At 35.3% G+C, this 21808-nt stretch overlaps 3 protein-coding genes and 1 pseudogene across 7 annotated transcripts; 3 read left to right on the top strand and 1 right to left on the bottom strand.

The window, feature by feature from the left end:
* The first annotated feature begins 1431 nt into the window (after positions 1–1431).
* Positions 1432–4050, top strand: LOC121762624 (mitochondrial substrate carrier family protein ucpB-like). Of its 5 annotated transcripts, none has more exons than XM_042158590.1 (7): positions 1432–1648; positions 2551–2612; positions 2707–2943; positions 3017–3184; positions 3258–3307; positions 3437–3621; positions 3699–4050. In XM_042158590.1, the coding sequence occupies exons 2-6, from the start codon at positions 2574–2576 to the stop codon at positions 3477–3479; spliced, it is 537 nt and encodes a 178-aa protein (XP_042014524.1). In that variant the 5' UTR covers positions 1432–1648; positions 2551–2573; the 3' UTR covers positions 3480–3621; positions 3699–4050. The 5 variants fall into 5 exon arrangements, with proteins under 5 accessions (XP_042014524.1, XP_042014516.1, XP_042014540.1 ...); XM_042158598.1 differs by having other exon boundaries at positions 1466–1571; XM_042158582.1 differs by having other exon boundaries at positions 1432–2612.
* Positions 4051–4439: 389 nt separating this feature from the next.
* On the top strand, positions 4440–9135 carry LOC121781340 (annotated as a pseudogene).
* Positions 9136–16066: 6931 nt separating this feature from the next.
* LOC121793089 lies at positions 16067–16432 on the top strand. The gene has a single exon (XM_042191288.1). The coding sequence runs from the start codon at positions 16067–16069 to the stop codon at positions 16430–16432; it is 366 nt and encodes a 121-aa protein (XP_042047222.1).
* Positions 16433–17211: 779 nt separating this feature from the next.
* On the bottom strand, positions 17212–20118 carry LOC121781330 (rho GTPase-activating protein 2-like). Its single transcript, XM_042179080.1, has 4 exons — positions 19665–20118; positions 18663–18783; positions 18217–18567; positions 17212–18128 (listed from the first exon to the last, which is right to left on the bottom strand). The coding sequence occupies exons 1-4, from the start codon at positions 19982–19984 to the stop codon at positions 17520–17522; spliced, it is 1401 nt and encodes a 466-aa protein (XP_042035014.1). The 5' UTR covers positions 19985–20118; the 3' UTR covers positions 17212–17519.
* Positions 20119–21808: the final 1690 nt, after the last annotated feature.

Raw genomic sequence — 21808 nt, 5'->3', positions numbered from 1 at the left:
CATTAAGGCTTTCAGCAGCTTGATCGATTTGCTTGCTGACAGATTTCTGCATTCCCTTCAGCTTTAATGCAGAATATACCTCCTCTAAAGTCACCTTCGAATCCCTTCCAAGAAGTATTGAGTCTTTGAATTGCTCAAAACTCTGAGGCAGAGCATTCAATAACATCAAAGCTTTATCCTCATCTTTCATGGCATCATCCACACTCTCAAGATCATCTATGCACTTGCGAAAATCTTCTAATTGATCTGCTAAGTTCTTGGAGTCAGAAAACTTGAAATTGAATAACCTTTGTTTGAGATGCAATCTATTTGAGATCGACTTCTCCATATAGATTTTCTCTAACTTCTCCCAAACTCCTGCGGCATCATCTTCCTTTTGAACCTCCCTCAAGACTCTATCGCTGAGGCACAAGACAATCGAGCTATACGCCTTGTATTCCAGTTCTTGAGATTTCGCCGCATCCATTCCTTGAATCTCCTTCTCATCCGCCTTGGATTTGACATAATCCCAGACTCCTTGCTGCATAAGAACAGCTTTCATTTTCAATCTCCACAGGCCGAAATCATTTTCGCCGGTGAACCGCTCAACGTCGAACTTCGTGGTAGACATTGTTGAATGCGTCGTCCTTCTTCGTTTTTCCCACAGACGGCGCCAATTTGTAATGGTAGCAAATACGCGACTCAATCTTGCTATCACAACAAGATCGATTCCGGAACAAGAAGAACAAACACTCGATATGAAAATGAATAAAGCTAAGAACAACTCTCGGAGAATTAATGGAAATCTTGTATTCAATTTCTTGTGGAGGATTACAAACTGATGGATGAAAAATCTTTCTCTCACTCCGCTTGCACAGCTCGGTTATTCACTCTATATAACACTAATCTAACAACCAAAACAAATCCAACGGCTGTCATTTAAGCTAACTAACTAATCGCATCCGACGGCTCACGTTTGTCTATGCATCAGTTAATAACAACGGCCAACACCGAACTCGACTAAGTTCGGCCAACACCGAACTCGACTAAGTTCGGCTAATACCGAGCACCAGCAAGCTCGGCTAATCACCGAGCACGATTAAGCTCGGCTAATCACCGAGCACGATTAAGCTCGGCTAACACCGAGCTGCAATCAATCACCTAACAGTATATCAGTCCCTGCCGCGCACGATTAAGCTCGGCTAACACCGAGCTTGACTGATTGTGCAGTTTTGCCCCAATCCTCATAACAAAGTAAGCATCAACTAAACATATGTTATACTGTACTAATGTAGTACTCCAGTATTATGCAATCACATAAACTAGTGATTGAATAATAGTATATGTAAACTATAAAATTTAAAACATATGAATCCAATATGTATTTTTAATGATAAAAATTTAAAGAATCAGTTAATATGATAAACCAACATAAAAAGATAGAACCAAGAGAATACAATTTCAAATATTGTTGTGAGTGCGAGTTTCCAAATTAGGATTTGGTGGGTGATCGAGGACTAATCGAGAGACGGCGTAAGATTGTATGTGCAGGCGGCAGCACAATGAATATGAAGACTCCAAATAGAAGAGAGGTGAAAGAAAGAGCCATTTCTCTCTCTCTCTCTCTCATGAGTACCAATTGTGCATTCAAACTTGTTCCCAAGCAAAGGTGCGTACTAATTTATTTGCCTGGATTGCTGCTATTTTTCACGCTACTTAGTTTGATGGTTTTGGCTATTCGATGTTTGTATTATTGATTGAGAAACCTAGCATGTAATTTACTAATAATTTAGGGTTCGTCGAGTATGCTGTTGATATTAAAGTTGATAGAATGTGAATAAGCAGAGCTATGAAATTTGGCTGAAATTAAATTCTGCAGACTGCAGTTGGATATAGAATTAAGTTAAGAAAAGTGGATGTGTATTTGGAAGATTCTTTTTCCCACGTCATTGATGCGAATTAAGATTCTCTTAACTATTGCAATAAGAAAGGAGTAAGTAGTATTAATTTATAAACAAAACAATATTTGTTGGAATCTCACAAGCAGTGTTTGAATTTTGATCCGCATGGGCATATTCACGATTTCACGTGAATCTTGATAGTTGTGAGAAATTTGAAAAAAGAAGTAACTGCCTCTTTATCCTGGGACATACTACCTGTACCTTTTTAAACTTGAATGATCGACTCTTGCTACAGAAATAAGTGAGCTTACAATTCCATAACTGTGGGGTGGACCTTGCTCACCCATTACCATTATAATTAAATGCATTTAATAACTGGAAACGTTTTGCTGCTATTCTTCTCCTTGAAAGGCTCTCAAATTGCCTGTGGCTGACACCTCCTCTGGTAATTCAACCATCTACTACATGTGCACACTTTTCTCTTGTTGAATTGTATGATCAGATAAAGCAACATGGGTAGCCTCCCCATCCCATGCTTTTTTATCATTTTGGCACCAGCGGAGCCGCCGTCGCTGCTGCTTCCCCCGTCACTCATCCTCTACGTCATTTTACTGTATTTTCTTTCTTCTTCTTCTCAAAGATCCAATTTTTATGTAATTTTGGTTTATAGATCTTCTAAAGGTTAGGCTGCAAATGCAAATGGTTGGCCAAAGAGGCCCTTTGATCAGCATGGTATGTATGCATATGTATGTATCCTTTTTCAACAGAAAAATAAGTTTCTTAGTCAGCTAATACTTTCATGGAGAGTCCATTTTCTTGTGTGCAGACACAAGTTGGCATAAACTTGGTAAAAAATGAAGGATTGAGGGCCTTGTATATGGGATTGACACCTGGGCTAGTGAGGTCAGTTTTCTACGGAGGTCTTCGTTTAGGCTTATACGAACCATCACTGCGCCTCTCTGAGATGGCCTTGGGCTCCCCCAATATCTTCACCAAGATAGTCATTGGAGCCTTCTCTGGTGCTCTTGCAACCGCAGTCACCAATCCGGTCGAAGTCTTGAAGGTACTACTACTTTTCATGGATCTTCAACTCTTTACTCTTTTCCTCACTACCTCTCCAAACTTTGTGTTTTTAGGTGCGGATGCAGATGGAGAGACTGATCACTAAAGGTCAGTTGCAGGAGCTGCGGAAGATGGCTGCAGACGAGGGGTTGACCGGCTTCTGGAAAGGGGCTGGCCCTGAGATGACACGCGCTGCTGTCTTCACCGCCTCACAGCTTGCTACGTATGATGAAACCAAGAGGGTTGAGGCCTGTTTCTGCCCTATTTACTCCATTCTCTTGCTTTCATAAGTAACTTTGTCAACTTAAATTTCAGCTAGTCATGAGATGGACTTCACTCGAGAATGGATTCTATCTGCATCTCATGTAAACTCCACTTACCTAACACAATCATGCTTGTAGTATATACTAGTTAGTTACAACTTACAATACCTCAACTGTTGATGCTTTACATTGAACAACTCTCTGCTGTTTCTTACTCCTAACATTGAACAGTGCTTATGCTGCAACGAGAGTCCAAACTTGTTGGAAACTATAAAAATGGCCTTGACTGTGCTTATCAGGCTCTTACCTTTTTTATTACTTTGCATCATTGTAGTATTCATGCAAAGTAATGACATCTATATGTGTGAGTGGTTTCAGCTTCTGAGAAAAGAATGCCCTCGAGGCTTGTACAAAGGGTGAGAAACTGTTTTGCATTCTGTAAAATCTTGCACCAATGCGGTTTGTTAACTTAACTCTCTTGTTTTTTAACAAGGGCGTTTGCATCGTTCACGAGAGTTGGCCCTCAAACAACGATCACCTTCATTCGATGCGAGCAGCTCCGTGGGATTGGATTGAAGGCGCTGTGAACCACGAAAAATGCGTTTTCCCCGGCCATTCATGGTGCATACTCAAGAGGTGAGATGGGCATACTTGCTTTTCAACAATTGAAGATTCAATTTATTTGAGGCTTGTAACAAAAATCACTTTTTGTACACCACAAATTGGTAACTGTCTATTGTTTATCTAGTACTGTATCATATTATCTGTCTATCAACTTTAATATTATGCAATGTAAGTAAGAACGTTTGCTCCAGTGTATGATAAATAGTGGATATATATATATATTTTTAATTTGTCATTTATTCGTAAAAATTAGTGCGAATCACGCATTGTTTGATCAAGTGCATTTCCTTGATAAAAATTTAAAGCAACAAGTGCAGTCTCAAAACAGAACAATATATTCGCAATTTTCTTATAAGCCACGTTTAATAAGTAGGATATCTACAATATAAATTCAGGCTAATTAATCAATTGCAGTGTGCTTCTTTCAGCTGATATGAATACTAATAGAAAAAGAAATAGTAAAATTTTATTTACCATTCATTTTTTTAGATTAACTAATTATAAATTTATTTGAACTACTAATCATTCAATATTTATTTTAATTAATTAAGCAAGACTAAGCTTACTTACATCGTCGCAAAATTAAATATCGCCTCAAAAAGTAGAAAAAATACTACCAAGACAAAAGAAGCCCATCAACAGCAATGTTGCTTTCCTCATCTTCTTAAAAATAACGCTTCAGCTTTCAATCATTTCGCTCTGCGGAAATACAGTCGGTCAGAGAGAGAATCTCTCGAAATTGCCTATGACGAACTCCTCGTCCTCCTCCGCTGGTAAATCTGCGTTAATTTTTTCTGTTAATTGATTGAAAGTAATGTGTGTGTACAAGTTGTAATTCCTATTGTTTATGCAAATGGTTCATAATGTTGGGCCCAATTGTTTATCGGCATGTTTCTGCTGATTGTTTACGTCGATTTTAGTTTATAAGTTAATTTCTGATTTTTAGATTGGATGATGGTTGTAGGATCAATGAAAGCAAAATGGGGAGTGTCCTCATCCGATGTTTTTTTTAGCACGAGTGGAATGTCTGTTGCTACTGCAACCGGAATTACCCATCCTTTAGGTTATTTCTTTCTCTGTTTAGCACCTATCATATGCTAAATCTTTGCGGATGATACTGATACCTTTCCTTTTATTTTTCTGATAAAGATAACTAGTGTTGAGAATTTGGGGAGTGTTTGGTGTCTCTTGCTTCGGAGAGTGTTTGTAAAGCTATCAAATTGGATTTGTGATTAGTGTAACACGGAGCTTTTCGTGAGTAGGTTGATAATTTGGTTCTTAACCCACAGCATTCAGTCAGACGCTGTAACTTTGCTATGAGTGCCTTTTCCTTAGATTTATGGCAGATGATTAAATGATAGTAAGATTCATAAAAAACCAAAGCCAATTGATAGATCATGTACATAGAACTTTAAATTGGGTCCTAAATTGAGATTTGATTGGCCATCAGTTAGCTGGCCAAGTCTAACTCATTGTTTCCCCCTTTTTTGTTTATCTTATTTTTTGGGAAATGAAGTGACTTAGTATATGTTGGAATACAGATGTTCTGAAGGTCAGGCTGCAAATGCAGCTAGTTGGCCAAAGAGGCCCGTTGACTGGCATGGTGTGCATCAATACTTTATTTTCTTTTTAATAGAAGAGTGCCATAATAAGAAGACGCTGCCTGGGGTTAGTGTTATTGTCTGCTGCCTACTTGTTTGTCTCTAGATTGCATTAATTCTGATTTACGTGGAATGATAATGGCACTTGATATAATTAGGAAATTACGATTCAATTTTCTGATTATGCTTTATGATCGATGATAGTTGGAAATCTGTCAATGCCTCACATTTTGTGTGTTTTATCTGATTATGGATGTTTCTATTATGATAGTACTACATTGATTACACTGCTAGATTCAATTAAAGTACATGATGTCTACTTTCTGTTAATGTTAACTTCTACTTTTGGCTATACATATTGCTGAACCGGACTGTATCGGTAGAACTTTCAGGATTTTGTCACACAAGTCCTTGTGTCAGTTTACTACCCAGTTTTCAAGCTGCTTGAGTTTCTATTTCAAGTTTCACATTTTGTCATTAATGTTAATTTGCTTTATTCTAGTTCTCTTGACTTCAACTTAAAAGCAATAAGATGCAAACGGTGCAGACTTTGTATATCATAGCCTTAATTTTGGTGTCTGCCCTTTCTTTTCCCATCTCTTACATTGTCCTCTTCATACATATAGTTTCAACAAGTTTACATTTGTTGGTAAATTACTGAAGTAGACGTTGCCCCCTTCTTGTCCTGATTGGATGTTATGTTCAGCCAAAATTGTACACTCACTAATATGGGAGGAATCAGATGCAATATGATGTTGAAGAGAATATTTGGCAGGGGTATCAAATACTAGTAAACTGTAGGTTGTGAATTGGCTCAGGTGGTTCTATCTCTCATGTGTTTTCGAAACTGAAAAAGAAAACAAATCTATAAAAATTCACATCATCTACTGAACTCTTTGTCATATTATCATGGCAGTGGGTGGCATTGCATCTTTCTTGAACTAGCCGTCAGGGTTGATCTATGGGTAGAAAAAAAACTACTCAACATCATGATCTTTAAGGTCCTTAGAATTCCCCTTTCCGAAGTTGATTTTATTTCGTAAGTTAACTTCGAACTCAGTATATAAAAGTTTCCCAGGGTTTGCTCCCCTCATAGTAGATAATATACTTAAGTAAACTTTAGAGTAAGTTGATCATCATGAAGAATAACAAGAGGAAATAAGTGCTATAGCTGGCTATTACTGTGGGTTTTAGGGTTTGCTTCATATTGCAATTGTCAAAATTTAGAAAAGGTTCTGGATAGGCATGTTTAACCTGAACCATTCTTTCACGTGAGAGATCTTGTTCATATCTATCAGTGTTCTATATCTGATATAAAAGCCACATGTTCTGTGTTTTTCCAATTCAGGCATCTAGCCTGTTGCAAGTGAAGTATGCTGATGGCTAGTTGGAAAGGCTACGTGTTATATAATTTCAAACTCGTATTATTATGTTTTATAACGTGTCTTGTAAATTATCATGCAACTATTTTCTTTTAGTTATTCATATGTTTTTCCCCTAATGCTGTTGTTTCTATTTGTAGAATTGATTTCACTATATTTTTTGCCAAAATATCAGAGCACAAAATCTTTATCGGTATGCTTCCTAAAAATCTTTCTGATGCTGAGGTCTCTGCACTATTTTCAAATTATGGGACAATAAAAGAATTACAACTTGTTAGAGGTTATCAACAAACCAGCAAAGGTTAAGTTTTTTTTGTTTTCTTTGCCTTATGCTTGGTTTTCCTTAGTCAGTTTTTGCAGAACTGCATATAGTACAGCGGTTATCACTGTTCTAATTAAATCCTGCCAATCATTCTTCTTACTATAGGTTGTGCTTTTCTGAAGTTTGAGACAAAAGAACAAGCGCTTGCAGCTATTGAAGCCCTCAATGGGAAGCATAAGATTGAGGTGTGGGCCAATTTAACACTTAGTCTATGCACTTGTAATGTGTGAAAGTTATCCGTTAACCTATTCTATGAGTTTCTTCTCTTATCTTTAAGGTTGCACATCTATTTCAACATGCTCGTGCTTAATAGGTGTTTTAGTAATAGGAACAAACTAGGAACAAAATGAACTATTTATATAGGTGTGTAATTCAGACTCCAAAATTGTGTGATTTTTGATATCATTATTTAGCAAAATTTGTAAATTTCAGGTAATCCTTATAGATTAGATATACTGAGTTTTTTAGCATTACTAGTATAAGTGTCTGTAATAGGGTTCAACTGTTCCACTGGTGGTCAAGTGGGCCGATACAGAAAAGGAAAGACAGGCAAGGAGAGCGCAGAAAGCTCTATCCTTTGCATCTAATGTGCCATATCCAGATGACTCCAGGCAACATTTATATGGTGCTTTGCTGATGGGCTATATGCCTCCATATAATGGATATGGTTTTCAGGTTTGTTCAGTTTATAATTGATGAATAATTTGCATATTTTATAGTATAAGATATAGCCTTTTAAGGTTTATGCTCCCTTTGTTCACTAAGAATAGACAGGAGTACTTTTTACCATGTTAGTATGTCCACAATGTACAAAATTATGCACTTTCCATTTATTGTAACTACCTTCAAGGTGGACCCATACTACCCTTTGATGTTGCTAACCACCTTCAAGGTGCATACTTTTTCACACTTTGATATTGCTGGTTGATGTTGAAGGTATATTTATATTAGTTTCTGCTCGCCTTTGTAGACTCCTGGGACTTATGGTCTCATGCACTATCGCCTACCGCCATTGCAGAATCAGCATGCCTACCACAATCTTATCTCACCGTTAAACCTAGGAAATGCTATACGTGGAGTAACACCTGATCTTTTATCTGGAATGGCTCCAAGAAACTATTCGCACCTAATTATGTAGGATCTGCTTATCCAGCTGTACATGGGGTTCAATATCCCTTAACTTATCCTGGAGGAATGATTAGCAATCGCCCACTGGGTGATTCATCTGGTTCTCTATCACCATCTACTGCAGATACTCAATCCGCAGCATCATCAACTGTCAGCGCTAACTTAGGGAGACAGATTAATGAAGGTTGCTGAAACTGCTAGACTAGCATTTTTTTGTATATTTATGTGTCTAATACTAAAGGTGTGAGCAATTCTCTTTGAAAGCAGGTCCACCTGGAGCGAATTTGTTTATTTACCACATTCCTCAAGAATTAGGTGATGATGAGCTTGCAAGCGCCTTTCAGCATTTTGGTAGGGTACTGAGCTCCAAGGTTTTTGTCAACAAAGCAACTGGGGTTACCAAGTGTTTTGGTATGATTATTCCTGCGTTATTGTTAATCCGGTGCAATTACTACATGTATTAACCTTTCTATCGGCTTCTCTCCAGGATTTGTTAGTTATGATACACCAGTGGCAGCACAGAATGCCATTAATATGATGAATGGATTTCAATTAGGTGGTAAGAAATTGAAGGTTCAACTTAAGAGAGATAATAAGCAAAAGAAAACATTACTAACTTTAAGTTAAGTTATGGATGCAATTCAAGTGACTGGGGGTGGACGCAAGACATTCCACAGTCAGACGCAATATTGTCCATCCTTCTGGATTGAAGTTCAAGACACTTGTAGTTCTTCATTTACTTATGCCATTGTACTTGTAGCAGACTGTAACATGGATAATAATTAGACATTACATTTTAAGTTTATTAATTGTTGTTCCAAGATTTTTTTTTGTACAATTTCTCTGTGAAAAGATTTGATCATTTTGTATTTACGTTTGCATTTCACAAATAGTATACTGAATCTTTGAAACTGTTCTCTCCCCAGCTTCCATAATGGTGGGCAGTCACCTCTAAAATGCTTTAGATTTTCAGTTAGTGGTGTAAAAATCTGCCTCAACCCTCAAGTCTCTTGTCTGAATATTACTCAGAGAAATGTTGATGTGTCAATTAATGTGATTGGGCACTGCTTGCTTGTTAAACCACATGCATTTTCTTTCTGGCTTGCAGGCATTAGTGTAAGGTTGAGTATCTAAGTTTTTTTGTGTGACTGCAGGATCTGAAAAGTTCCTCAGGTGGTGCCTTGTGATTCTCGTCCTATTGTGAAGCTAAGTAATGTGACTTTAATCAGCTCTTGGGTTATTTATGGATGCATGTCTTTTATCTTGGCTAGTAACTGAAATATGTGCACCTTTTTGCAATGTTTCTATACATAAGTTATGTAGGACCGAGTTAATTATTTTCATCACAATTTAATGCATTGTCTCCACCATGTGCAGTCTCATCATATGGAGTGTCTTTGAATGTTATAGTAATACAAGTATTCTTAATATATATCTGTATCCAGTCCCTGATATCGACAACCACCAGGTTGTATGAAACTTGCTATATGTAATGAAACATACTACTGCCCTATATTTGTTGCACATGTCATTGACTAGTTTGCTTTTCAAGGTAAGAACTGAACTAATTTATCAGAGCATGTCTGGCTGCGCTGAGATATTACGGTAAGCATTTTGGGCTCTATTATCTTTACATGATCACCATTTATAAGAGAAATTAGTTTGTCCTTTTAAGTATGGTGGACTGGTTGGCTCATTTGTTCTACTACTCCTATTATTTTTACTACTGTTTTCTATTTGAAAAGTTATGGGAATGTCGAGATTCCTCGGAGTCCTACATAGATAGCCAAGCCTAATTCACAATTATGTAAGTCTGAATCTCTAAATACTACTACTAGCTTTTGTTTGGTTTGAAGGCGTTAGATATTAGGTGATTGTTCGTTTTCACATTCCTGACATGTCCACATTGAGTCAAGACATGGAGAAATTAATTCCATCTTGTCACAGTTGGGTTATGCTTGTCATATTGTACATTTTGGTCAGTTGTCGAGTTCAAGAAAGCTCATCATCGTTGATTCTTTCGTTCCTCAGTTTTTGTAATCCATTTTCTTGTCTTTTGTAATGACTTTGTACTTTTGAGTTAGTATAGGTCAAAATGATTTCTGATAAATCACTTTTTATTGAACTGGATTTTATTTTAGTTGATTTTCTTTCTATTGATTTATATTTTTTGTTTATAACACATTCAATTTATGAGTCCTGGACCGCACCACCTATATTATACTCTAATCATGTTGCAGCATTTAATAATGAAATGCAAACACCCTCCAGCTTACGCTGCTCGCCGCTCTTATTGTTTATCCAAATCCAACATTAAAAATAACCAAGTCTACTCTGGCTGTCTCAACCACCATAAACTATAAACAATTTTGTGTTTTTTGTCTGCTCACAAATAGTATATTACATCTAAATTAATTTTGTCATCTTTTTAGACTTTCTCATGTTCTATTACTACTTACTAGTATTAATTTTCACATTCTAATCCAGACTATTATTTTACAATTTTTACCAATCCCTCATGACATTCTTTATACTCTTAGTGACATTCATCATATTTATGGGAGTGAATTATCTGAATTAGAATCTGAGTTCCTTCTTCCCATCTAGAAGTAATGATTGAATTTTCCTTGAATTTTCTGAACATGGAAATTTAACAAGCTAGGTAGCTTTAATTTTCAAGTTTCAATTCTGTGTGCTGAATATAACAGATTTGAAAGTCCTCAAATAATAATTTAGATTTTCCACACATGTCTTTTCTCTTTCTTCTTTTTTTGTAGTAAGATTTTTTTCGTGAGTGGGTTGGGGTTGGGGTTGGGGTTGGGGTTGGGTGTGAATTAAATAGCTATACCACACTTTTTCTAGTGTAATTTTTTAGCAATAAATGAATAAATTTGACTGGATACTTCATAATCAAAAATTAATTACTAAATTGAATGCCCGTTTCACAAGTTAGTTGACTCCTATCCACTTCAGCATGGCAAAATTTATTAACACGACTTTGAAACGCGTAATTAGAGAGCACTGTAATAATTAAGGAAAACTTGACCTCACAAGTGACATAAATTAGTACTATTTCACTATCTACTTATATTTTCCTTGTCCTACTTAAAATACAACATAATTTTTATCAATGCAATTTATTGAAAATAATCAAATATTAAAACATCCAATCAAATGACAAACTAAATATACATACTTTATTTTACATTCCTAATATATTTTGTTTGGAGAAATGGCTCATATCTATGTTTCCAGTTGAGAAACTTCCCGAGATCATCGTGAAATTCATAGTTGAAATTGCGGTAATTGTAGACGTAAAAATTAAATTAGGTCAAGAAAGTTACACATTTTAGTAGTGATTCCTTATTTTGTCTAAGAGATTATGCTTTTCTTGACTCATTGTGGATGGGTAATCGTGTCATTTCGCTACAAAATTTAAACTGTGTTTTGTTGCCAGGCGCCAACAATGGTATTGATATATATTAGAAATGAGTCACTCACCCCTTAAAAGGCCTTATAAGAGGGAGTGTTATCCACACTTATATAGAGGAATTAAGAGTTTTAACAATGTAATAACATGAAAGAACACGAGCTAGTAGTAGAGTATTACCTCTTTTGATCCGTCTCTTATAAATAGAAATTTTTAAAATTTTCAATTTTAGGAATTGGACTCACAATTCACTAACACTACTTCCACTACTTTTTCCTTCATCTCTTTTACTTTACTCATTTTTTTTCTTCATCTCTCTTATTTTACTTATAATTCACTCTTACTTTACCAATTGTATATTAAAATCCATGTCGTTTCAAAAGTTTCTAAGTATTTTTCAACGACGGATGTAGTATTGTATAAAGTTAATTTAATTTGATAAATGAATACTCTCACACTCTAAGTAACACATATTCTTTTTGGGATCTCACTCTTTTCTAAATATAGAAATCTCGCTTTCTTTACTGTTTCTATATTTCTTATTTTATCTATCCACTTTACTCATAAAACAACACTACATAAAATCTCGTGTTGAATTAGATATGCTTCTCTTAGAGTGGGATGAAGGGAGTATTATCTTTATTTTCGTATGAGTAACTAATGGAGTAGATATTAATTGGGAGCACTAATTATGAATTAATACTGATTTGAGAAATTATTTGATGAGCTAGAGAAAAAAATCTGTGGCTTTTGGAGGTGAAGAAGAAAAATCAGAAAACTGTGAGAATGATAAAATTATTTTAATTATTTATTCTTAATTATAATCAAATATTCTAACAACATAACAATAAATTATAAAATAAGAGTACAACTAAAGAATGATATAAAAATTATCAGCTCACTTCTAAAATAAAGTAAAAATCTAGGTTGTAATCAGTAAATTATTTCAAAAATATTAAAATTAGAAAAATTATTTTATACCTTAGGATTCTTAACCTTTCAAAAACTCCCAATATATAAAAGATTATAAATTGTGTATGTAGTATAATATTTTATTCGTTTTCTTGAAAATGTTGTTTTATTCTCATGTTCGTTCGTTCACGAAAAGTGTGGTGCTACCTAGCACGAAGGAAAAAAAACACATGTGGAAAATGTCAAGTAGTAATATAAAAATTGAATATGGGTGGAAATATCGAAACATGTCAATTAATTGGAAAAAATGAATATGGGTGTGGACCTATCGTCTATTCACCGAAAATGTCAGGACTCAGCAGTCAAAAATAAATGCTAGAGTGAAATTGTTAATTTAAATTTACTGCTCTCTCCGTCTCGGACTACTCGCACATTTCCTTTTCGGCACGGAGATTAAGGAATGAGTGTATAGCAAAGTCAACTATTGCGGCTGTAGATGGTAATTTTTACTAAAAATGGAAAGAGTGCAAATAACTTGAGACGCCCAGAAAGAAAATAAGTGCAAGTAGTCCGGAAAGGAGGGAGTATATGTTTGAATTTTTGATATTCATTTTTACTCTATGTAGGTTTTACACGAATTTGTAATGGAGATAGATATGCATGTGGTCACGTGTCCAGCGCCGCAAATTGAGGTTTTGGTTTAAGACAAGAGTGTTACAGCATCTGAATGCGACCGTCACCTGCAATGATAAACCAAAAGAAAAAAAAAAGATAATTACTATATTAATAATGAAGCGATGCTATTGTAAGATTATCAGGGCTCTAATTAGTCTTAAATTGACTAATTCAAATAGAGTCCAGACGCGCTCCACGAACTTAATTTAATATTCTATATATTGAAAATTGAATGAAGAAAATAATAGTCTAAGTTAAACTACAAATCAAAGAATAAATATTTCAAAGGAATACAATTTTCCAGTAACTTAGGAAATAACTCTCACATTTATTTCATTTCTCCTTCTGTTATGTTTTTCACACAACAATGAATAAAATTAGAGTACACCTTGTTACACAAAAAATGATTTTGGTTGACGATTTATAGCAAAAAAAAAAAAAAAACTCGTAGTATCCACAATTTATATAACATCACCATCAGAAAACAGTCAACCAAAAATACCATCAACAACCATTCCATTGATATTTGATCACTTTGTTGTCACAACACTCGTTGCTATTAATCCAACAAGAATCAATATTGCCTATATTAGTGACACCAACTACTGATCACATGACATTTTATCATTTGAACAAAATATGTTGTCATGGAGTATTATTCAGTTATAATTATTAATTGAAAGTATATATATGTCCATATAGAAATCACATCTTTAAAAATTGGCATGGAGCTAGTATTACTATTAGTTTCAACGATATTATGAGATAAAAAGCAACGCTTTATAAATTAATTTATCCAATTTTAGACATAAGTATCATGATATCGATCTGTTTTGTTTATTTATTTTGGATGGATTAATGGAAAAAATGGCCACATTAAGCATTTGTGTAGAACACGTCGAAAAGAAAAGTAGGGTCCACCCGCCTCCAATTCCTTCTAGAAGAAGATGGGGCATAGCAGTGTATGAATTATGAAACCGAAGGCTTTGGTCGTATCGTATGAAACGAAATCCTTCTAGAAGCTATAATGCATCAGACCATGCCATCAACTAGACATTAAATTTTTTTATTAAAAGTAACGTGAAATTTTAGATAATAAAGCAAGCACACGTAGCGACAGCTGATAGCTCTCGAAAATAAATAAGCACTATTCCTACTAATATAATATGTGTGCATACAATTACAAACATACGAGTACTACTCAGTGGCTTTAATTTATCGTCTACCTATATAGGAGTATTATATATGCAACCTATGCTTTATATGTTATTTCAATGGCGCGGCGCAGTTGATGTAGGCGCCGTCTCCGAGTTCGACACCTCTTTGCCCCATTATCCTCTTCTTTCAATTCAACTTTTCTCTCTTTTCTTTCTATTTATGCATTATAGTGTGTAATTTTTCCTCTTGCTTTCTATTTTTTAGAGCATAATATTTGTTCTCTTTTACACTATTAATAATGATAATTCAAAATCTTTGTCACTTTGTAATAATTTTCTTCTATCATTATACTTATAATAACAATTAAAAAAATTATTCTATTCATCTACTAGTATTTGTTAAATTTTATATTATTATTTATACTTTCTATGGTGGAAATTAAAACATCATAAAAAATTCGTTTTCATCCATTATACTTACTTAAAAATCAAAAATATTGATTATTTCAAGCTTTCAACGTCACCTATATCGAACAAACCCTATATCTATTAACTATAACTTGGGCCCCACATCGTAAAAATTCTGGCTTCACCACTGCTACTACTATTAACAAATTAATTAAAACACGGATCTAACTCGTGGAAGCTAATTTTATTCCAACTTGCATATTCTCAATTTTGGATCGGTAACCAATGTTGGATCATATAGGAATAGTACTATTATCACGATTAAAATGCTACTGCCTTTTTCATGTTTTTTTTTTCTTGCAGAGAAAAGTAGTCTTAGTAGTACTACTACTTATTTTGAAATTTGGTGATCACTCGAGATTTGTGTTACTATCATTTTAACTCTTGTTTCTGTTTTCTTAATTTATATTTTGGTTTTACATGTTATACTATTAATTAGGCATATATAGTTATATTCAACTAGACAATATAATATTTATAGTATTGAAATTCAATATGTAACTGACTACTTTTTCCTTATGTTTTACCATATACATAACGGATAATTTGAATAACACGAGTGGGACAGATAAAATATTAATTGGGATGTAGATTTGATCAAAACAATAAATCTAATAATGTAACACGAATAGGACATAGAAAATAGTCATCTGATACCTTTTGGGTGATTCGATCTAGATGCTAAATCCTGTATCAATCCAGTCAAAATAATTACCTAAATGTAATACTCCAATAGTCTAATTTTATTTGCATAAACAACAATTAAAAGTATCAATTTGGTATAGGATATGGTGGTAAATAAAATAGAAGAATCTTGTATTATGAGTTTGGTCAAATTAGAGATGTATCAAAATAAAAATAGAAAATTGATTATGAATATATGTATAATCGACAATTCCATGTGACAATGTGAAATGTAAATAAATAGAGGAGTAAAGTGAGAGAAAGAGGTGTCGGGGTTGAGAGATTACCCAAACTAGCTCTAGCTATACAGTAAACGCACCACAGCTATGAAGTGTCAAACAAGACAGCCCAACTCACCTTTCTTCTCTACCTAAAAACCCCCCTTTTCATTTCCCCTATATATAAATACACACACGCACCATCACATCTACTCCTCTATATATCATGTGCGTTTGTGTGTAGAATTTTGATTTTGACAATGGAGCAAGGGAGAATGTTATTTGATGCATCAGCTTACATGTTGTTCGAGGCCACCGGCGATTCCGAAGAGCAGGATTCCGGCGCCGCGGCGGCGGCGGAGGAGGATGATGCGCAGTCGTGCAGCTACAGCTCCTCCGCCCGGCTCTATGAGGCGGTTCACGGCGGCGAGGATACTCGCGCCGCGCAATTTGATAATTACTTCGGCGACGACGACGACGGCGGAGGAGGAAGCGACGAAGAGGACGGCGTCGTCGATCAATGCCGCTGTCGCGCGGCGGTGGAGCCGGCGAAGGGTTGCGAAGAATCGATGAGGAATGAGAGAGACGGGGATAGGCTCTTCTGGGAGGCGTGTTTGGCGTCTTAGCAAAATTGGGGAAACGAAAATTAAATTGTTTGTTTTCCCCTTGATTCTTCCAAATTACTTATTTTTTAAGCAACTAATACTAATTAATGGAGGATGCACGAGAAATTTCTTTGCAAAAATTTCCAAAGAAATTAATCTCCAAAATTTGATCGACATTTTTTTCTTTATCAGATGTACTATAATTTTCACACAACAACTGTACATAAAGTTTCTACGTCTTGCCAGATTTAGCATTAGCTTATTCTTCATCCTTGCCATATAATTTTATTTTATTTTGCTATGGAAAAAATTAATGGTATTTTTGCAATGATTCGTCAATATATTTTTAGTTTAGCGGAAAATATTACTCTTCAGTTCCATAATTGTATTCACCTGTTGTTTAAACATTCAATGATAACTAAATAAGCATTTCGTTTATGCATCCTGGGAGTTGTGTTAATTATTTTTCTCTTAAATTCATTATGAGCAAGGTCATCCTAAGATGGAGCACTAAAAAATTATTTAATATAAAAGTGATTATTTTCAATATACAACTGTCAGTCCCTCATGCAAAATATGCCATCTTAGACTTTATGTTAAAAGTAATTATTTAAATCAAATCAAAGTAAGAATAGTTACAGAAAATTAATTATTGAATGTAACTGGTAGTAATAGTCAATTAGTGACGGCAACAAACACTCAGCACATGCCACAATTCAGAAAAAAAAAACTAAAAACAAATAGGATGACTATTTATACTTTAGTTAGGTGATTACTATGAATACACAAGAATGATAGTATAAGTAAATTTACCACATTTCAAGAAGAATCTTGTTGATACACTTGTTGAGTAACAATTAAAGTCAGAAATAAGGTACAAATTCATCATTCATTTTCTGAAAATCTAAACTTTGCTGGTGGAGCAAAGGGGAGAAATGGAGCACTATGTCAGACCTAAACTGAACAGTGGCATACAGTTACAACCAACAAAACCAAACCAATCTATGTCTCATCAATTCCTAAAACATAACCACATAAATTAATTTACATAACAAGGCATGGCTGAAGATTCTAGTTCCTAACACAACATAACTAAATCTGTAATTGATCAAACAGTTGCATCTGGGACATGTAGCTGCTTCATTATTACAGATTCTCCGACGTTGTCGACCACATCCATGTCCATGTCCTCGTTGACAACGTCGTGGAGTTCTTGTATGGCTGCAGAGGGTTGGTTCTCCGCAGCCATCTTAAGTCCGGAAACAGTCGAGCTCATTCTCGAGTCTTCTCCATCGCTGGTGCTGAAGAACGAGCTCTCGACCCGACTATCCGACACGGAGAGGCTAGAATCTGCATTGAAGGGAGAGGAGCCACTCTCCTGGTCTCTGCACAGGATCCCCTCCAGCTGCTTGCAGAATCCCTTTTTGGCATTCTGGTTCTCATTCAGCTGCCTCAAGAAGCACTCTTCTATCTCGCTCAGCGACTCGACTTCGTCTCTCTCCTCGTCCTCCTCCGAGGCCGACTCGCAGCTAGTCTCCATCTCCTGCTGGCTGTCATACTCCTCCTCGTCGGACTGCCTCTCTGACGAGAGAGAGGACGAGGGCGAGTAGCCCCCATCGCCCGCCTCGTCTCTCTCTCGCAGCGTCTTCGTGATGAGTGTCTTCAGCAAGTTCATTACTTGAACTGCATGCATTAGGGCAGTTAATGGATCAGACATCTGCACAAAAACAACCATATAATATCAGCAACCCAATTAACATTGATTTCTCCAAAACATCAAACCAATAAAAAGTAATCTGAGCCACCTGAGTCATGTTTGGGGAGAAGACCATAGCGATGTTTCTGGCATTCATCTTGTTGGATTCTTCGTGCTCGACTACATCAGCCATGAGATCAACTGCCCAGTTGAGCAGTGCCCCCTCGGTTGGTTTCAGCTGCTTGACAAGCTCGACTGCCTCCTCCTCCGTATTGCATTGCAACACCTGCTCTGGAGAAAGCCCGTCAAGGACCCCGGACGGGAGCTCCCTAAACCACGCCTTGATCAAACCGGCTAGGCAATGGACATCAATGTCCTCAGGCACAATGCCCCGGTTGAGCTGGTCCCTCACATGCTCCTCCTGGCCATTCTCCGGATTTATCCTAAATATCCCTTCCGACTACAAAAATCATTCAGACACACCGATCAATCACCTCTCGACTACTAAATCAAATCATCATTGTCTAAATCAAGAACTCATGTTGGCTCACTCACCTTAAGGCCATCTTGTGAGTACAACCTGTCCTGCATCAACAACAATATAGTCGGGACGCTGTTCCCCCTATTGTCGTAAGAGCACTGCATCGAGTCAGCTGAGACCCCAAACACACTGACACTGCATACACAAGGTCATTGAACAACATAAATCAGATAAAATGCAACAAAGGAATTACAGTGGATCACACACTGTAAGAAATTTCTTGAGACCTCAACATCACATTAACTTGAAGTCTTAGAATTGATTTTGTGAGGTCCCATGAATCTTTAAAGAAGCACTACTACTTTTCATTAACATGAGCACTAAATTGTAGTTTCAGTTGCAGCTACCCTTGTAAATGTGTAATAACTATGACCAGTCAAATCTCCATTATTGGTGTACGACACTAGCTTGAAAACACGGCTGAATGATACTCCATGATTCAAGACTTCTTCTCATCAATGATATTGCTACTAAACAAATATTCACATGAAGAGTCATTTACACTTGGTTATAGCTAATTAAAGGCTAGTAATCTGTATAACAACCTAATCGGATTCGTTGAGTTAATAACTACTACGAATTATACAAAGCATGTTTACCACATTTTCTTAACTACCAAACGCATTATTGATATGTGAATGTTCCTACTTCCTACCATGATTTTACTGCACAATTTACTACCACTCTTAAATTCAAAATCTTGATATTTAGCTACTAAATTTGTGATTTTAGCACTTGTTAGACTTAGGAAACAACAGATCTACACACATACAAATGAAAAGGCTACTTTTTTAGGGTTCCCTTTTTATCAAATCCAGTAAATTTTAAAAAAATGAAGATTAAAAAAAAGTTGAAAACTTTACAACAGTCCACCACACCAAAAGCTTAAAATTTTTAGAAAATTCTTTTTAGATAAAACGGCTAACACAGAAAACCAACACGAAAACAAAACCTAGAAATCAAAGAGAGCCAAACTTGGAAGGAAAAATTGGGGAAGATTTGGAATTCGTTGATACCTAGCACTGGGAGCTCTACAAGGAACCTCAACCTCGAACTCAACAGGGAGCCCTAGAAAACCGTGGAATCTATCAAATGTGACATGAGTTATGTGCTGAACGTTTGTGGGCCACCCGATTTCCATGGGATGGAGGGCTGAGATCACTTCTTGATCTTGCCGGTCGATGTTGCACGTAGACACCATTGATTTCCTCAGAGCTGACAGAATGAAATCAAGCAAGGAGAGCTGCTGCTGCTTGTCGTGCTCCTCCGCCGCAGCTGATTTAGAGCTCTTTCCTCCGCAGCCACCGCCCCTCGTCACCATAACCATCCCAGTCATGATTTGAAGCTCTTCTCCCTATCTCTTGAGAAGAAATAGATTTTTGTTTTTGTTTTGTATTGTTTTTATTGATGTTGCTGCTGCATTCAAGAAGGGTGTGGGTGTGGGGCTTTTTGAAGTTTGAACTATTGTTATTTACACTGTTAATTCAAACGGCCATTCATTTCAAATTCTTGTTTCTCCACTTTTTAGATTTACTTTTTTAAATATTTTATTTCTTGTCTTTTACCGTTTTGGGTTGTTGTTTTCTGGTATATGTCTTCTTTGCTCTTTTTTATTAAAAAAAATGTTAACGTAACAAAAACAAAGTAAATAAGCAATATCTTATCTCATCTTATGTATAAAAAATAGGCACCATGTATCATCTGAATCTTGTGTGGCCAATATTGTTTATTGTAATGCTTTTTGAAAGTAAATGTAATGAAACTATCAAAGTACATATAGTTAGAATTGTATACAGTTGGATATAGATTAAATATAGTACTTAAAAGAAAGCAAATTGAACCGAATTTAAATTTGAACTGAATTTATTGTATTTGGATATTCCAAATTAAGTTGAACTATCAATTTTGAAAGAAAATTAAATGTGGTATCGATTTAGAAAACCAAACGGGGAAAATGAAGTTGGAATCTGAAGAAAAAAAACTCCTGGCCCATTTGATTATTAATAATTTATGTTGTTGTGTGGATGTATTTTGTAGGCGTCTAAATTAATTGTAATAAAAAAGAGTGTGGAAATATATGGTTGCATAAAGATTCAGGAGTTGAATTAGGAGCGCTAAAAGCAAATCCCTTAATCGCTGTCCCTCAAGTGATCATAATTATTTGAAGTCTATGATAAATTTATTAGTACTATAACATTAAATTAGGTGTTCAATAATGAGAGAGTTACTTGACGCCTAACTGAAATTGGACAAACTTCTACTAATAGTGGTATGTAAATTATGGAGTCCTATTTTTTAGTATAAAATTAAGGGCAAATCGGGCAATTAGCATCACCTTGGTTTGTAGAAGACCGTTGGTCTAAAGGTTGTTAACGTTGAGCTGTGAAAGGGCAACAAAAGTTATGCTCTTTCAGACATACTACTAGTACTAGTACAATGGAACATGTAAGGAATTTCATTTTTTTGATAAATTAATCAGCAATTATTTTTATTGTTAATTATTGGAAATGTAGAAACACTAATGCAATGTGCAATCTATAATCTACAATTGCAATTATAATACTGGTTACACAATAAATATTTACATGATAATAAAAAAAAATTTAAAATAATAGTAGTAAATTTTGAAACATTCTTCAATTTTATAATCATAGATGCAATATGTTCTTCACAAATGTCATTCCATAGAAATGAACACTCTTTCAGCATTTGTAATCCACCAAAATAATTAAAATGACTTGATTAGCAAAAACACAAGAGGATAAAACCACAACTCTCTTTGTTTCATTTTCATAATAGGATTGTTGAAGTGTCTTTAATTGATATGAGAAGAAGTTGTTTTTGGTTTAATAATAGTCGGTAAAAGAGTATTTGCTTTGAGTTTTTCTCTCTAAACTACTCTCTAACTACTCCCAATTGAAGAATAATGAACTAGTCAACTAATTAGTAACGAGCTGCTAGTAATGAGATAGTATTATCATTAACACATATAATAATCTTGAACTTATAATATATCAATAAGTAATAGTATGATTTTATAACTATAATGTATTGATACTCGTATTAAAAAATAGAGAGAACAATTTCTTCAGTTTGCAAACTTTATCAAGATATTAATTTTGGTCCGTAACATTTGAAAATATCTTTCTATGTTCATGAA

Source organism: Salvia splendens, chromosome 2 (assembly GCF_004379255.2).
Source record: "Salvia splendens isolate huo1 chromosome 2, SspV2, whole genome shotgun sequence".
NCBI lineage: Eukaryota > Viridiplantae > Streptophyta > Magnoliopsida > Lamiales > Lamiaceae > Salvia > Salvia splendens.
This window is presented reverse-complemented; position numbering and strand designations above follow the sequence as displayed.

Excerpts from the sequence above, each read along its gene's own strand:
- LOC121762624 (XM_042158590.1), top strand. The coding sequence starts at position 2,574 with ATGCAAATGGTTGGCCAAAGAGGCCCTTTGATCAGCATG. Across the intron at positions 2,613-2,706 it reads GAGGCCCTTTGATCAGCATG|ACACAAGTTGGCATAAACTT; the intron begins GTATGTATGCAT and ends TCTTGTGTGCAG. Across the intron at positions 3,308-3,436 it reads GGATTCTATCTGCATCTCAT|TGCTTATGCTGCAACGAGAG; the intron begins GTAAACTCCACT and ends AACATTGAACAG.
- LOC121781330 (XM_042179080.1), bottom strand. The coding sequence starts at position 19,984 with ATGACTGGGATGGTTATGGTGACGAGGGGCGGTGGCTGCGGAGGAAAG. Across the intron at positions 18,568-18,662 it reads ACTCACAAGATGGCCTTAAG|TCGGAAGGGATATTTAGGAT; the intron begins GTGAGTGAGCCA and ends TGATTTTTGTAG. Across the intron at positions 18,129-18,216 it reads TCTCCCCAAACATGACTCAG|ATGTCTGATCCATTAACTGC; the intron begins GTGGCTCAGATT and ends GTTTTTGTGCAG.
- LOC121793089 (XM_042191288.1), top strand. The coding sequence starts at position 16,067 with ATGGAGCAAGGGAGAATGTTATTTGATGCATCAGCTTACATGTTGTTC.